At 41.5% G+C, this 18,253-nt stretch overlaps 2 protein-coding genes across 7 annotated transcripts in view; one reads left to right on the forward strand and one right to left on the reverse strand.

Annotated features, from left to right (window-relative positions):
- FAM184B (family with sequence similarity 184 member B) overlaps positions 1–17,504 on the reverse strand; it is a 55,739-nt gene extending 38,235 nt beyond the window's left edge. For 2 of the 5 annotated variants that reach the window (XM_064449202.1, XM_064449197.1), the window contains exons 1-2: positions 15,783–15,851; positions 8,741–9,544 (exon numbers count right to left, since the gene is read on the reverse strand). In XM_064449202.1, coding sequence (XP_064305272.1) covers positions 8,741–8,875 — 135 coding nt within the window. In that variant the 5' untranslated portion in view covers positions 8,876–9,544; positions 15,783–15,851. Of the gene's footprint in view, positions 1–8,740; positions 9,545–15,782; positions 15,852–17,132; positions 17,155–17,231 lie in introns of those variants that run through there. The other 3 variants (XM_064449198.1, XM_064449200.1, XM_064449201.1) reach the window with 3 other exon arrangements.
- Positions 17,505–17,607: 103 nt separating this feature from the next.
- Positions 17,608–18,253, forward strand: part of NCAPG (non-SMC condensin I complex subunit G) — a 28,772-nt gene continuing 28,126 nt past the window's right edge. The window contains exon 1 of one of the 2 annotated variants that reach the window (XM_064449207.1): positions 17,608–17,982. In XM_064449207.1, coding sequence (XP_064305277.1) covers positions 17,872–17,982 — 111 coding nt within the window. In that variant the 5' untranslated portion in view covers positions 17,608–17,871. Of the gene's footprint in view, positions 18,086–18,253 lie in introns of both variants that reach the window. The other variant, XM_064449209.1, reaches the window with a different exon arrangement.

Below are 18,253 nucleotides of genomic sequence, written 5' to 3' on the forward strand. Positions count from 1 at the left end.
AGATCCAGTCAGCAAAACAGAGAGACCCGAGAGCGATTCAGCTCGCTGAGGCAGACACTGAGGTCCCAACTCATTTGCTTGGTCTCACACATCTGGTGCCATTTAAGATGCCATAGACACCTGAAACATCCACACAGGAATTGACAAATATGCCACAGGCTTTGCAGGATAATTATGTTTTCCCAGAACCAGGCAGATTAACCTCAGATCTCAAATGACATTAGTTTTAGATAGTTCATGAAACTGAGTTCAGTCCCTAATGGTTGGCCTACTACATTACTCTCTAGGCTCTGCTGATTACATTGGCTGCTTGGACATACAATACGCATGAAGAACAGTGAATTAAAGTATCCAAATCTCAAACTGGGGCTCATCCATGCCATCCCTACAGTCAAAAGTATAATGGAGAAGATAAATACCAAGTGATCGTTCATCATCTTTTTCTATATATGAACTACAAAACAGCTAAGAGGTGGCAGGTTAAGATAAACAGAAGACAGGTTATCATGTTATATTCAGCTAAGTACAGACGCCCTGTCACAGGAGTCTGTAACACTAAAAGGTCACAATGATTCAAGAAGTGATTGGACAAATTTATTGAAGAAAAATCCAGTCAGGGCTATTAAGTGCTAAGGTACCTTGGGTCTCTGGAAAACTTGCACAAATTACTGGAGGCAGGGAGAATACTTCACACAACTGCACAGGAGACATGCCATATTCCTGTAACATTCTCAGCACCATCAGAGGCAAGCTACTGGCTCAGATGGACCTCAACATACTGTGTTTTTTAAAAGATTTTTTTTCTCCAGTTTCTCTCCTCCTGTTCAAAGTAGTATTGTAGCAGCCAGAATCTACACATTGTTATGGAGTTAAAGGGCTACCTATTAATACACATCATGATACTAATCTATTACTCATGTAGCCATGTAATTTTCAGCTATTAGAGGTAGACTGAACACAGCCATTACTGACATTCCCATTTCAGGAAGACATTCTTGTTAAGTGTATGCATATTAAGCATATGCTGGACACCGCCTGAGACTGTATCAACGATCACAAAACCAAGAAAATTGGACAACCATTTATCATCAGAAAAAAGTGGAAACAGCCTGGGAAATTTAAATTGGTCTGAATATAGAGAGAGCAGGTCTCTGAGCAACCTGATCTAGTTTAAGATGTCCCTGCTTATTGCAGGGGACTTGGACTAGGTGACCTCGAAAGGTCCCTTCCAACTCAAAGCAGTCTATGATTCTATGATAAGGGCCTAGTCCAAATATAAATGTTTAGACTAATTTTTAATAATGCTTCACTTTTTAATTTTTAAGCATTAACATTTAAAGTGTTAAGCCCCACAAGTCCCTGACAGCATCTTGTTTATACCATGAACAGTGATTGCACTGGATGACCAAGAGGCACTTGTCACTACCCAGACCTGACTCTACTCCCTGACCTCAGGCTGGCTGTCTGGGTGCACAAGAGGGCAGGAACCTGTACTGTTCTGCAATACACACCCCTCATCTCAAAAATCAGGGTACAAGGACTGTAAGGTGCATTGCCAGGAGCGTAGCGGCAATGCACTGTAGTTACATTGCAATGTCCTGTAGTTTTGAGACAATGCATTATTTTTATGAAATACTAAGGTATATCAGCGTCTTAGTAAAAGCATTTAAACATTGTGAAAACATTTAAAAGTACCAGCTATAGTTCTTAACAGCCCTGTTATCAAATTTTAGTAGTTGTCTCCTCCTGAAGGAAAAAAGCAAAATATTCAACTGTAATCTTATATTTAGATCCAAAGGTAGCTCTTATGTAACCCTCTAAATGTCAGTGCACAGTCACAACCAAATGCTGTAGCTTCCAAACACAATTAAACCAGAAGACTTCTCTGGTAGTAACCTAAGTTAAAACTGTGTTTAAGTGCCTAAAGGTCAAATCATACAAAGTTCTGAATGACAGCTACATTAAAAAGGTACAGTCCTATTTCAGATTAATTTCACCGAGTTCATTAACTTAAGGAAAGAATCCCTAGTTGAAAACAGTCAGTTTGTAGTTTCCTTATGAAAAAATGGCAGTACTTCCTCAGTAATAGGGTTATTTGGGTTCTGCTGCCTCCAAGCCCTTTGGAAGACAAGTGAATATACATGAAGTAAAATGCCAAGTCTGAACCAGCTCAGCCCAGCCTGAGCTACCATGCCCCACTGGGAGGCAGGATAAATTAACTCAGTCTTAGTACTGTACTAACTACATTCACACACTTCCTGATGGCTTTAGGCACAAACAAGAAAAACTTGCATGCCTAGTTGTTCCTACTAAAAGCACAAGTTAAGGTGTATTCAGCACTTCAGAACATACAGTCTGGTGGTGCACAGGCAGGAAAAAAAAGTGAATTGTTACTGGGAGACAGCTAATGTGTTTAAGATCTGACTGTAGAGGTGGCAACCCAGGTAGTTCTACCTCACTGTTAATAGCTGTTTAATAAGACATAATACTCTTTTACCTAAAGAAGATGTGACTTCAGGGAAAAAATAACAGGATACTTTATAGGAAAAAATATTTCATATACCATACACAATGATGAAGTGCTCAAAAGCCTAAATACATAGCTTTAGAATATTTAAGTGAGAATTTCTTAAGCTGAGTTGGCATTGACTTCTAACCTTGAGTATAATTTTCTCAATTGTAAAATACTGGCATCTACATACTGGTTAAAGAACATGTTAGGAGAGAGGTATGGCTATAATGTCACAGAAAAGGGTACTTTTACACATTACCCATGAAGAAAAGATAGAACATGAAAAAAGCATAACCTTGCAATTTTCTTTTGTGCAATTAAGGGATCACTAGATATTTCATTACCTATTGCCTTAATGCGCATAACAATGAAACACACAATATTTTTAATATAAACATTAACTAGGGTTTCTTGAAAAAGTGACTTGAATTTAGTATATAGTTTCCATTATAAAGTAGCTTTGAGTTGTCGATTACTAAGGCTGTCAGATTTTCTGCAAAATTGGCATAGTCAGTGACAAATCTGTATGGTAAGAAGATAATTTCAATACCTAGATATCACTCTTATACCTTGAATTAATTTCAATGACCATTTCTAGCCATCTAAATAATAAGATTCTGGGTTACTTCCTAATAGAAATAGTGGCTTTAACAGCGCTTTCAACGATCAACACAATTATATGACACTGCATATGGATTGTATGAACCAGGAGTTCCCTTTTACTTCTGTAAGGAAAACTTAGTGATGACAAGATAAGAAATCTTAGTCTGCACATTTTTGTCAGCTGGCAGGCAAAAATAATGCTAGCTTTGAAATCTTGATAGAAAATTGTATATAAAAATCATGGCAACAAATATATCATCACATCAAGTACATGGGGATATTGATAGCTGACTTTGTTAGTATATAATGCAAGCAGCTTTATAAAAAGATTCCTTCTCTTTGCCTATATGGAAACCAGTTTTTATATGCTTTGCCCAAAGGAAAAATATTGTTGCTCTGAAACCATGATCCTAGTTTTTATGCTGTTGCATTTTGCTTCACTTCTGTAGAATACTGAATACCTCTCTAGAGAGCTGAGATCAAAAAGCCTCAAGCACACAGGAGAGCTCTGGGAGCATAACAACTAACTGCACATCAGCTGAGCCACTGTGAACATTGGTTACTGATCAGTGTTAACACATCACAGTAAATAAGGTCAATAAACTTAGCTTAAACTATGTGAAGAAGGCAACGTATTTCAACTAGAAACATGAGTAGACAACAGGAGTGCTCCATTACAGTTGCTCGGCTGATAGGCACTTCCAGAGTAAGCCATTAGAATTTAATCATATTTCATTCTTAAACCTATCAGCTATTTTTTAAAATGGCAAATAAAACAGGAAAGGTTAAAAGATCTAATATACAGCCAGGCTGCAAAACACTGGAGTGGTGTAAACAGTCTATGCCCTCACACTCATACCAGGCCACTTGCTAATTCTTCTGTAAATTTCTACCCATTGAACAAAGCTAATAGAACTAAATATGAGCCTATATCTCATATACTTCTGTGCAAAAGTCAGACATCCTTCCTCAAATAACTAACAAAAGTTGGTTTTGCTTCTCTGGCTGATTTTCCACTGAAGCTTATTAAATAATGTTCATATTTTCTACCCTGCTGACTGAGCTGAGGGGCAATAAACCTCCCAGTGACTGGTGCTGATAAGCAGCCAGTGTGTGTAAGATTTTCAGCTGCTCCACATAGAGTCATTAAGGAACATCTGCCTATGCTGCTGTTTCTAGAAGAGGTACACACTTGCTCCCCTTTGACATTTCTTTCCCCTGAAGTAAAAAAGGGTTCTTAATTGCATTTTACCAGCAATTAACTTTTCCGTGCAACAGCACTCTCTTTCTGTTAAGACTGACAGTATCCAACATACATACACAAAATTCTTGCAGACTGCTTGATTTTTTGACTAACAATCTACTTGACCCAAAATACTGCAATTTAAAAAGTGCTTCTTACAAGAAGGCTCCCAAATTCCCAATATAAAGTCAGATGAACCCCTAAGGAAAATGAGTTTGAGAGTAACTATCTACTCTCATTAAAAACATTCCTCCATTTGTATCCAAGAATTTGTCTCTAAGAAGGAAAGACAACTGTTTTGTGGTTCTCTAATCACCAGGTAATGTCATCACCCTAGTTATTTGTATTAGGCTTGGTTCCAGAACTGCAGTCCAGACCAGCAGGTTTGGTTTGATCTCCACTGGCAGAGGTGTGAAAAGAGGCCTGAGTAACACGGATATCTGTAGCGTATCTAGTTCTTGCCAGCCCTGCCTGAACTGCCTTTTCAATGAAAGCTGATCCACTCTCCTCAGCGCTCTTCAAGAGTTCACCCGCATTTCTCATCCTATGTCAAGTAAAAAGGACTGTCCCAAGAACCGATTAGCACATGAAAATCCTGTTATAGCCAATGGATGTTAGAAATCCCTATGTAGAGGGAGCAAGGAGTGATACCCAAGGCATCTTATAAAAGTCACCATGCATTTTAAATTCCATGTTATTGCTAAACAGATCAGAAATACAAAGAATTGGCAAGCACAAAACAGCATGCCAAGGGTCCCATGTCTGATGGACAAGTCTAAACTTAATTACTGGTACAAAGTTACACATTCTACTGTAACCGTAAGGATACACTAACTTCAAGTCCCTATTAATTTGAACGCACTACTATTGCAGAAAGGCACATACCAACTAAATGCATGATTCGTATATGTGAATGACAACTACAGATGGACATTCCCGTTTGCAAGGAGAATGCTTCTGGTTTAATTTCTGTAAGTTCATAAATCAAAGCATAGCTCATCTGGAAATAGCTGCAACATTATCTGATTTTAAGGTCAAAATTCAAAAGGCCTAGGCAGTTCTCCTCCAAATTCACCAATCTTACCAGGGCTTTTAAACTTTTTACTTGCATCCATGAGAACAAAAAATTTCAGTTTGCACTTTTTAATATAACCTTTTATTTTTTTCTCCAAAAAATCCTGTGGTTGTCCACATATTCATTTAGCACTGTGAGCTGCGGCTTTAAAAGTAAAACCTAAACTGTACCATTAATAGCAAAACCCTGCCATATTTTCATTAGTGTACTTCAAATGTGGGAAGACAGATATCTAATGGTAAACAGGGATCTGTGTCCACTTCTGCCTTGAAATGCAAAGGCCGCCTTACTTTTGTGGAAAGAAGGGGACAGAGCAGAACAGGCAGCCTGACTGAGCTTACAAATATGCTCGTTGGTTTTGCTCACTGTGATAACTCAACGTGGAAAAACAATGTGTGTTCTACATGCTATCAGTAGAAAGAGTCAATCTTTGTGAGAAGGGCCAGGCATCTAAAAATACTGATAAATGGACTACAAAAAGCAGTAGCTTCCTGCCCAAAGCAAACGCTTCTAAAAGATTGTAGTTTTGCTGCTACAGCCAAAAAGGTGCAGAACAGAGAAATGAACGACTGAAGGTATAAAAACTTACTATGTTCTACCTCTCCAAAACCAGAAATAGTGGGGCAGTAAAACTGGAACAGCTTTCAGGATCAGTGTCCTGCTTACCTACATGGATTCCCTGTATGAACCCACGTCTTACAATGTAACCAGCACTTCGTGCAATGAGGGAAACTCCATCACCTCACCTTTGCACACCCTTCCTTTACCTTCAAGAGTAGGACGATGCCACTACTGACTATGTAACAAAGAAACTGAATGTAAGTCAAACTCTATCCTACACCTAATCTAAACATTTTATATTAATTTCTCCTGGTACAATGCAGAGTGGATGAGTAATTAGATCATTATCTCCCCATCAATGAAAATCTAACATTACTGGGACGGGAAGCTGCAGCTGTATGTAACAACAGAGAGCAAGCAGTATTGCTTACCAGGTTAGAAACAGGAAAGGAACGCACTTACAGGCAATCTAAAGTTTGGAGGGAGTGTATTACAATTATCCCAATTGTAATATAGCCAAGAGAACAGTGATTCGAAAGGGAGCTCTCGGAGTTCCTAGGCTAAAAATTATTATAACAAATTTTCCATATAACCATTTTTCAGCTAATCTGGTCTCAGATTTTGCTTCTCAGATGCTCGTTGTTGGTACAGCATTACTCTACCCAGAATTTAGAAGGGAAAGCTTATGATTAAAATTCCAGTTCTGCCATGAGCTCTCTGCAAGTGTAGTGTTATTGCCAACAAAATTGGTTCTTAAAGGCCACATTCGAGACCAGAATGATTTACTTTTCAGAAGTACTTTTTTGAGCTTCAGGTACAAGTTACCTTTATTTTGGATGACTGAAAAGTATCCAGAGGGGAACTTCGATTAAAAGTAATGAGCCCACCCATATTTTAACAACAGAAATTCAGCAAAAGCATCTGAAAAAAACCAAACTACAATAAAATTTTGCCACAATCCTTTGCAATGGGGTGATTTTTCCCCCCTTTTGCTGCTTAAATAGCAGAACTTTCTTCCTCAACCCAGAGACAAACTTTATAAAGAAAGATCGGAGTTTTCATAAAGGAATGAGATTTTTTTCCCCTTAAAATTTAGTTGATATTAGAGAGATTTTAAAAAGAATCATGTTATCTATAAAGGAAGGCAGAGAAATCTGTACAGAAAATCAGTTTAGCTTGAAAGTTGAAAATTCTGAACACATGTTTCTTTGCACAGATCTCATCAATATGCTCCAAGTCTGCTGTTGAGAAAAGGATCACCCAGAAAGAGGGAGCTGGTGATTCCTCAACTCTTGTTACCGTGAGTTATAAGCTATCTATTAATAGAGACCCAGCTATTGCTTCTCCATTAGAAAAGGTAATACTGTTGTGGTTTTTTAATTAGTGATACTTATGGAAAAATTTTACTTAGTGTGCAAGATTGATTAAAGATAGCAAGCGAGTACCAAAGAGAAAACATGGGAACAATTCAGGACATCTTAATCTAATTTACAGTAATCTTTCATGTACATTTCACTGTGGTTGAGGAATCAGGAGTGTTATCAACAAAGTGCTTCTAAGAATTATTTACAGACTTCATTGCCCAAACACATCTGTGTTCCAAATACTAAAGAAAATTGATGTCTATCTGGGTAGCTTTCAACTACTATAGAATGAAAATGTACCTGAGAGAGTAACAGACATATTCATGGGCAAAAAGTAAGGATCAGATTGTGTACAAATACTATTATACAAATACACAATCAAAGCACCAGTAAAGTAAATATTGGTATAGTACAATAAATATAGCAACTATACGTCTAAGTACAGGCAGCACTTGTGTATGTATCCATACATGATATACATTATCAGACATGGTCACCGTTAGATGAGAATCATGGCACTGTAACTAATAAGCCATTCTAACTTCAACATCTTAATGATTTCCTGTTGTTTGACCTGTATTTTTAGTCAGTGGTTTTTCATTGCTAAAATGTCTTTACCAGTTGCAGTGAGGTTACAGAACATGTAAAAGCTGGATTAGTAACCAAAGGTAGGAAATATTTTTTTTCTGACAAAGACGCAGCATAAAAATAGCTTAGAAGATAACTGCCACCTCCTGCAGATTTTCTCTTATTTCTTAACATGGTGTGGAAAACGTTCAAAATATTTTGTAGTGTGGCTCGATATTGACTAAAAGTTTTACGAAATATATTACGTAATTTATACCTGCCTCTTTTCCAACTCCTGTCTTTCACGAATGTCATTTAAAGTACCTCTACCTATGCACAGCAGGAACAATTAAGTACAAGACAACAAGTGATATTGTACTTCAGTAGCACAGTTCGGCTGCAGCTTTGCAACGAGATTACTCGAGAACCTATGAAACGCAAATGAATTGCCGGGTTCGTAATTCAGGAAAAAAAGCGGGTACCAGCCCTGCCTCCGAGCAGCACGCAGACAAACCCGATGCCTTCGCAGAGCTTGAGCTCTTCTCGCTATTGTTGCGCGATAATTAGAGCGGTTAAGCGCGAGACGTCGCCCGTCAGCCAAAGGCACCCCGCTAAGGCTGCTCTGTCGCACCCGCGGGGGAACCGCTCGAAACGAAGTTTGTGCGCTCCGACGCTCTCAGCCGCAGAAGAGAGGGCCGGCTTCCCCCCCCTCCCCTCAGACTGGGGCCGCCAGAGGCGGCAGCTCCGAGCCAGCCCCGCCGCCCCCGGACAGGGCAGCCTCACCTCCCCGGGAACGCTGCGACAGCGAGACTTACCTTCGTGAGCTGTGCAATCTTCTTGCACATTTTCATGTGCATGTCCTGATGGCATTCCTCCGCCAAGCTGCTGCGAGCGGCTTTAGATCCGTTGCAAGTCCCGGGTTGATGAATCTTGTTTATGCCAGAGGCCATTAGGCTTGAAATGTTTTAACCGAGCCTGCCCGTGGACGCCGCGGGTAGGGCCGCGGGCCGCCCCCGGCGCGCTGCAGGCACTCAAACCCCCGCGGCGCTGGAGGAACTTCAGCCCCAGCCAGGGCAAGCTCCGCCGCGCTCCTTTCGGTGCAGATGTCCCGATCCTTCAGCAGAACACACGGGCGAGGAGGCAGAGAACAGCATGTGCGAACATCCTCATCAGGATTTTTTTTTTCCCTCCCCTTCCAATGGTTGAGCTTCCGCCAGGAGAAGATGCCAGCGGCTGGATGCTACGAATTCCCCCCCCCCCCAGGAGAGGCTGAGCCAGCCGTACAGACAGCAGCACAGACGTGGCTGGGGATATCTTCTAGAGATCGTCTGCAGATTAAATCATGTTACCGTCTTGGGCTGCCACAGGGTTGCAGGGGGCATCAGAGGACGGTGTTGGCACCTTTCATACGCTCTGTTATTCTGGTAATCCCCTCTATGTCCGGATGCACCAATAAATATTTCACGAAAACCTTGTTCAGTTTTTGCTGCTCAGCACGCTTGAGCACAGCTGAGCCCGGCAGCAGTGTCCAGGATCCCGTCCGCCTCCCGTATCCACAGAGACTGGTCAGTTCCCCCAGTTACACTAAAAGCATTGGAAAACTGCCAGAAGAAAATGACCTGCAATATTGTCAGGGGTTTTTTTTATCTGCAATCCGTTCCCTCTCTTCAAAGAGACCACGCTTCTACATGTAAAAAATAAATAAAAGGACAGAAAAAGCAGAACAAAAGGGCACAAAAGAGGCAAGCTATTAAGAGAATGGGGTTTTTAAAGAAGAATAGTTCAGTAAAGTGTTATGCAAGAAGAAAACGGTTAATGGACATGTTTAAAAAAGTCCAGACGAGAAAGGGGAAGGAGGAGAAGGTGAAGTAGGGTGGAGAAGAGGAAAAGGGAGAAGGAACAAGTAAGAAGCTGAGAGGTGCTCAACACCCCTTTGATGTGTGGCTGTACAGAGCCCATGGGGCAGGCCGAGAGCCCCACCTCAGCTCACGCTGGCTTGCAGCCCGCCAGCGGGGACGCGAGGCTTGCCTCTCCCCCGTTCCAGGCAGGTAAGGCGGCTTTCCCATCTCACCTCCTGGCAGCACTTGCCATCCTCCTCGGGCAAGCAGCTTCCACTTTACTAGTGGTGGGTTTGAAACAGAGCTTCCTCAGGACTATCAGAATTGGGAAGGAGGATTATCCGGTGTTAGCTAAGGGAAGGGCAAAAGGAAAAAGGGAAAATCCTCAGTGAGGGCAAAAAGAGATAAAGCACTGTTATGGATAAACACTCCAAGAGGAAAAAGATCAGGACAGAAGAATGCCTGCAGGCAGTGGGGAAGAGGATTGAGCAGATTTAAGAAGAGAAGACCTCGGGACAGAGAAACCAAACCCTTGAATTGCTGGGAGAAAAGGAGGAACTCTAAATCTCCAGAGGCAGAACGAATCTTCACTCCAGGAGTGAGAAGAAATTAAGACCTACTGAGAAACACAGTGTAGAAGGGAAAGGCCAGGAAGGAATACAAAGATGGTCACAGCTGCTTGGAGATGCTAAGCAGGGAAGTTTAGTCTAGACGGAACATTAATAAGAAAAGGTAAGAAACAGCCTTGTATGCAGGAATGACTAAGCAGAGTTTCTTCATCCACTGGCATTAGTGTCCAAGATGCTGCTGCCTCTGACTGAAACTTTTTCTATGACTAGGGCATAAGGGCATGCCTTTGTTTGTCAATTGTCTGGTGTCTGATAAGACACGTACTCACACTTAAGTTTAACTCAGATAATATGGTTATAACATCTTCTCTACATTGTCATCACTGAGAAAAAAGTGTCAGAACTTAATTATATGTAAAATTTGACATGCTTGTTAGGACAATCAAGAGAACACAAAGGGCTGGAGCAATTTTCTAGCACTTTGTTTCCTCCGAAAAAGAATAAAACAGTGAAAATAGAAAGCAAATTAATAAAAATGTGAAAGGTTTTAAAAGTACTTATAATAAATTACTCATGTTATCGTTCGACTAAACAGATAGTAACATTCATGTTTTTTCTACTGAACATCAGAGTTCACTGGACCCAAATGCACGGCTGGCCACTTAAGCTGGCAAAGACAGAGCAGAGGAGCAGCGATCTCCAGGTACTCTGGGAAAGGAAAAAACCACCGAGATATTTTCAAGCAGGCTGTTATTGTATTTTGGGGGGTTAGAGGGAGAAACTTGAGGCTTTGGTACAAGACTGCGTGTTAGCAAAACAGAATTTGTCACGGCTAAAATATTCTGAGTCCAGACAAGGCTTGTCAGTCAATGCTTCAATCAGACCTCATGCGCCAGAAAACACAACCACCGAACATAAATTTATAGGTGACTCAAGTCCATTAGTTCCACCACTCAAAAAGCCCACTTGATTTCAATAACAGAATTTCAGCAGATAATGCCAGAGCTTTTCAATGAGAATTTGACATATTGTTTTCTTCTAATTGATCTAGGGTTCACCTATAGAAAAAACTACAAAGCAAATTATGCTTTGCGACATCCTTAAGTGTGTACTACACAAATGTGGGTTTTGTGAGAACCACATGGAACACAAGTAGATTACAGATGATCTTGAACTTGGGGCAGTGTATGGTAAAGATAATTTAAAATACAAAATAAAAGTTGAAACAGAAAACACACACACACTTCTGCTTGAATTATTATTGCTGCATTAGTTTTAAGTAAATTATGAGAGAAGGTGGTCATGGCACTACTATAAGCCTATGAGTAACTGTACACAGGTTTATAGCTTCACTGCACAGATGCATTAACTAATTTACCTTTTTATTATAAAAGCCAAGTCATATACGAGTAAAAGACAATTCTTCCATTTGTGGTACCTCCTGCTTCAGATGCTTCTGAAATCTTTGTAATACCTCTTTGCAGTCCTTCTAACTCAGCCAACTGTAGTATGCGTAATAGAGTTTAGAGACCTTTGTTCTACAAACTTTAGTCTTCTCAACCTTTGAATTTGGAAAATCATCGCACAAACTATTATCATATGAGAGCATGTTCTTTCACTTTGATGGTGGATTCAGCCATTATTTACACAACAAAAATTACATGTTCTGTTCATCACATCCTTCCAAAATTTAATGTTCAGGTCTGGTTTTTTAATAATATAACATTGAAGGAATATTTACTTTTCTCAGTTAATGAAGAAATAATTAGGGCTTCTGATGAACTTTGACTTGGAATCAAATCCTTTCTTTTTTTAGAGGCACGTGTGTGAGAACCAAAAAAATCAAATTACTTTCCTCCATCTACAGTGTTATAATGCCTTTCTCCGTCTGTCAAAAAGAAACAACTTGGAGCAAAATCTGCATGCAAAGTAAGTAACTTTTGACTTCTTACCCTTTTTCTATGGTACCAAAGCAATTTGTCATTGCTAGGTTAACATAAAAGCACTCTTTCTTGTCACATATTTACTTCATAACAGTGACTCAGATGTCAGAAACATTCTCTGAAAGATGATCAATGTCAGTAAATCTTTAAAGGTGCCTCTAAGTCAACATCATCAGCATTGTCAAATGGGAAGAGGTACAATTGTGGATACAGTTATTACAAAATCCTTGCTGCCAAGCAAGTTAGCTTCAAATGGCCGAAAGAAATTTCAGGTAGGCTTTCATAATAGATAAAGTTATTAACACCCTGTGTGATTTAAACATCAGTATAATTTAAGTAAGGTGTGACCCGCATGAATTGAACTCACCCAGTTTATCTCACTACGTCAACTGAAATCTAAGTCCATCAATCCAACATTATTTATACCTACACTTAAAAAATCTTTGTGTCATAGAAACCATAGAATCATTAAGGTTGGAAAAGACCTCTAAGATCAAGTCCAACTGCCAACCCAACACCACCATGTCTCCTAAACCATGTCCCAAGGTGCCACGTCTACATGTCTTTTGAACACCTCCAGGAACAGTGACGCCACCACCTCTCTGGGCAGCCTGTTCCAATGCCTGACCACTCTTTCAGTTGAGAAGTTTTTCCTAATATCCAATCTAAACCTCCCCGATGCAACTTGAGGCCGTTTCCTCTTGTCCTATCACTAGTAACTTGGGAGAAGAGACCAACACCCACCTCACTACAACTCCTTTCAGGTAGTTGTAGAGAGTGATAACGTCTCCCTTCACCCTCCTCTTCTCTGGGCTAAACAACCTCACTTCTCTCAACCTCTCCTCATACGACTTGCTCTCCAAACCCTTCGCCACTTTGCTGCTCCTTCCTTGGACACACTCCAGCACCTCAATAGCCTTCTTGTAGTGAGGGGCATGGTATTCGAGGTGTTGCCTTGCCAGTGCCGAGTACAGGGGCACAATCACTTCCCTACTCCTGCTTGCCACACTATTCCTGATACAAGCCAGGATGTGGTTGGCCTTCTTGGCCACCTAGGCACACTGCTGGCTCATGGTCAGCTGGTTGTCAACCAACACCCCTGGGTCCTTTTCTGCCGGGCAGCTCTCCAGCCACTCTTCCCCAAGCCTGTAGCTTTGTATGGGATTGTTGTGACCCAAGTGCAGGACCTGGCACTTGGCCTTGTTCAACCTCATACAATTGGCCTTGACCCATCAGTCCAGCCTGTCCAGGTCCCTCTGCAGAGCCTTCCTACCCTCAAGCAGATCAACACTCCCACCCAATTTGGTGTCATCTGCAAACTTACTGACAGTGCACAACATAAGACTAGCTACTATTAAAAGATTCGCACACCACAAATTTCAAGATGTAATGAAGACCCTTCTGCTGCAAGTGTATAATACCTAGGTTTGCTCCTTTGTTTAATGTATTACAAACAGCTTCCCCAAAACACAATAAACAGAGCCCAATTCTTCCTCTATTTGTCTGAATACCAGTACTACTGAAGTCAGTGGGATTTATTTATCTTCTTTAATACAGGATGGTGAAGTTAAACTGATCCCCCAGATTACACTCTTCTGCTGCTTTGCAGTCCAATAAAGCTTGCATTTGAAAACAGAAGAATAGAATTAGTCATTAACTGTCATATTATGTTTCAAATGACAAAGCTGTATCAATAAAACAGATTTCAAACTTCTCAAGTTAGTGTCTCAACAAATGAGGATATAGCCCTAAGTGAGATTCTGATTTAATCCATAAATCACTATCCTCATTGCTGATCTCCATTTAAATTCATTTTGGTCCCAGAGTAGCTTTTTGACCCAAGAATACAGAATTCAGAGACTGTTTTTTTCCATCTAACAGGAAAACAATAAAAAAAAAAACAACAAACCAAGGATAAAAAGTCAGAAGACTCGTAAAAGTAGCTATCCTGCTCACCTAATTCACTGTCCTACTTCCAATAAAGCTTTTTTGGGGGATTGAATGCAAGAAAAAGGAGTATGAAGTAGCTCTGCCACTGGTACATCTTGGGTTATTACATATATTATGTATAATTTTACATATATATTATATATAGCAACTTTATTATTTTCATTTCTTCCCACCTCATAAAGCAAACAGGATTTAAGAGTCCTATTCAAAAACCACCAGAAGTGCTAAATGATTTCATCATTGACTGAAAACAGTAACCATCCAAAAACATATATACAGTCTTATAGCTGACATACATACACACAAATTTTGGAGGAATGTAGTGAATAGAACCTCTGATCACTACTGCATATTGATGTCCCAATTATGGATGAAACATTACTGTGCTTATATTTTTAAGATGGGAACCAGAATCAGATGCAGCAGTTAAAAAAGCCCTGGGACACGTACTAAATAGGATCGCCACAACTATCGTTTTTTTTAACATGTTCTTTACCCAGTACTGACATCTTAAATTACCACAGAGTAACTGGCATGCAACAAGTTTGGCTTACCCTGTGGCACTGTGCATTTGCTCACACAACAGGACTGACAAAGGAAAGAGAAAGGATCTAGAACAGTGGGTCAGAAGTAGAAACAACCAGAAGTAGAGCATAGCATAGCAGATAAGGTCATTATTTCAAAGGACAAGGAAGAAATCTTGAATTATTAGAGCACACTTCCCTCCAGAGCCTGGAGCACCATCCAAGGTTCTGAGTTTCACCACTCCTTTCCTTTTCAGGTAGAATCCACTGGCCACAAACTCTGGGCCTGTACTGCTGGTGAGGCCCTTGTCCCCCCCATCAGTCACTGTATCCATCCTTCAGGAAGCAGCTAGCCCTCACTGAGCCCTAAAAGTCAGCTCAACAAAGGGCTGAAGGCTGAGCTGAAATGGGGTTCCTGGGCCCATGGGTAAAACGTGTGGCTGGAAGGCCCAGGTGAGGCTGGTCAGGGGCCATTAAGGTTTATTAATGCAGTCAAGGCCCTGAAACCTAACCTGTGAAAACTCGGACAGCAAACACCTGTGTTAGTTAAACAACACAAAACCACCTGGTATCACAGGGAGACTGTTACACTTTATGCAGAGGAGAGTCTAAATGGTCAACATTTGTGATCCTACTTCAGCATGTTACATACCTACACATGAAATACCAATTATGATATTGGGAATCTAGATTCCTGTAGCATATCCACCTTGAAAGTCAGTATGTCTAACTGGGTTGGACATCAATTTGTCATAACAGAAGCCTGACTTCTACTCTTATCTAGAAACACAGAGCCTAGCAGAAATATTTAAAGCAGACTAGAAGTAATAAATCTTACATCCTGGTTGAAATCCGTCATAAGGGACTACAAGGTATTCACCAGGGAAAATCCTCATCTGTGGATCTGAGATGCAGGTAGGCACAAATGGGCTACCAAACTTATGTGAATCAAAAATATTTAAGTTTGCATTATTAGTTTCACTTAAAATAAAAGTCCTCGGTTTTTAAAGCCACAAGAATCACAGAGTTTTACCTGTTCTTCTCTTCCTGTTTCCATCGTTTTCTCCACATCCCCTTTTCCTGTTTTGATAGTTGTCTTTTCCTATAGCGGAAAAAAGCCAATTAATTTTCCAGTAAAAATGTTAAATAGAAAGATGGTTACACATTGTATTTCCCTAGAAATATAACCTTCCAAAAAAACCACCCAACTCATTGAGGATTTGTGGTTGATTATAATGTTTTTGTAGAGTGACTATTTCTCCAACATAGAATAAAAACTTTTAGGAAAAAGTTAATATATGTGATTCTATGTTACTATTGAATAGTAACATATAGAATCCATTTCCAGCTCCCTAGGAGCAGAAGGGGATTAGGCCAGATCCATACATTTTAAAAGTTAATACAAAATACCTTTAAAATCAGGTATCTGTTTTAAACATACACAAATGTATGGTAATGCAACACATTGGGGAAAAAAACCCTCTCTGTCACAAATTTATTTTTATCTATAGATTTTTTCTTGCAGCTGCTCTCCATTCTCCACATACAGCTCATATACACCCCATAATCCTTGACACAATTGAAAAGAGAAAATAATTCCATTATTTTGTTGATAAAAATCTGTTACTTCAACACTCAGAATATTCAGATCTGGAACAAGACTGACCCCTAGTGCTTATCTGTTTTATTTGTTAGGTGTTTTTTTCTTAGCCAAAAAATAACCCTTCTCAGGATGGGTCCTGCCTATTTTACCTACTGTCATTTGATGGTATGTCATCTGTTCTTACTAGATAACTATCATCGCTTGAGGTAGACTCTTTAGAGCCCAAAACCAAACAGATGTCAAATAGCTTAAGTTCCTAGTGTCTACAGTTAACTACTACTGTTAACATTTTTGAATGCTGTCCAGAACCCTGTAATTAATACATGCTCAGATTGTTTCCCCATAGCTAATCACTCCCCTGCCTTGCTTCTCATTAAATATCTGTCCCTGTCTCACAGTAAGTTCTGTAACCTGTAACATGCCTCTCGAGTTTGAGCTCAGTTATCTTTCCTGTTTTTAACGAGATACAGAATTTAGTACTATTATCAAGGTAAGGATTTTGGGGAAAACATTAGGTTCACAACAAATGACTGAAAATTTTGGGGAAATTTCCACCAGTGAAAGATTCGGTCTGGACGAAACACGAGTGTGCATTCCAACGAGTCAGTTACCCGCACCATCCACCTTTTCAGCCCCTCCTTACAGCTAATGCAAAACGGAAGGATGTTTCAGTAAGAAACACACAGCCCGCTGGTTGGATTCAGCTTAGATAGTTCACCCAGGGAACTAAGTTAGCTGCTACTTAACCGGTTACCTAGTGAACTTGATACCCTTTATTACCTAAGTCTTTAAACAAAAGGTAACTTTAAAATAGGCCAATGTATCTCGCTGTAGAATTTTTTTGTTTTATTGGATGATTCTCCAAAGGGCTCTGATTACTTTTAGACGCAGGCTGAGCTTTCTTGGTTTGCCACCCCAATCGCTCCCGTTTACAAAATGCCGCTACGCTCATCTTTCTACATGATCACGTCCGGGCAGGACTTCGGGAGAGCGGCTGGACGCAGTACCCGGGCGTGCCAGGCCGTCGCAACCCCTTCGCGCCGACAGCCATTCCGGGAATCCCTCCTCAGCGGCGGCGGGGCCGGCGCCCAGCGGGCATCGAAACCGCCGCTCCCACCCCACGGGAAGATGGCGACGCCGCGCTCTCCGCGCGCGCGCCCGGCTAAGGGCCGCCCGGCCCCGGCCCCGGCCCCGCCCCCAGCGCGCGGCGGCGGGCACGCGCAGCCCCCGCCCTCTCCCGCCCACCGGCTTTCTCGCGAGATGGGGGGCGGTGTTCGCGCCGAATTTGAAGCTGGGGCCGCGGGCGCTGTGGCCGTTAGTGGTGCGCGCGCGGCGGCGAGTGGGGGTGTTCTCCTCCGGTGTCCCCGCGCCTGGAACGGTCCGCCGGCGGCTGGGCGCTCCCTCCGCCGTTAGGAGCGGCCTCACTGCCGCCGAGCCAGGAGCGGGAACAGCGGCGGCCCCGAGCCGCGGGAGACCGTGGGAGGGGGCCGTGAGGTGACCGCCCACTTTCTCCGCAGCCATGGGAGCGAAAAAGAAGGTTCTGCAAATCAAAGACGCCTTTCAGCTGGCGCAGAAGCCTCACCAGAACCACGCGAAGCTCATTGTGGGTTTGAAGAGCACCTACAACGAGGTACGCCCGCTCTCGGGGGGAGTCGGGACCCGCCCGGCTGAGGCGGGAGCGAGGCCCGCAAGGCCTCTTCGGCATTCTCGCCCCTAAAACGAGCATTGAGCAGGTAAGTGCAAACGCCAGGATGGAGTCCAGCGGTCAAGGCATGCCTGCTCTGGAGTTAAAGCAAAATATTCAGTGAAGAGTGCACGGCAGCTGGTGTGCCCTACTGCTGGCTTTAGCACTTTAAAAATTTAAATAGAAGCTGTCAATTTTAAAACTATTTTATTTTTCT

Source organism: Phalacrocorax carbo, chromosome 4 (genome assembly GCF_963921805.1).
Source record: "Phalacrocorax carbo chromosome 4, bPhaCar2.1, whole genome shotgun sequence".
NCBI classification, from domain to species: domain Eukaryota; kingdom Metazoa; phylum Chordata; class Aves; order Suliformes; family Phalacrocoracidae; genus Phalacrocorax; species Phalacrocorax carbo.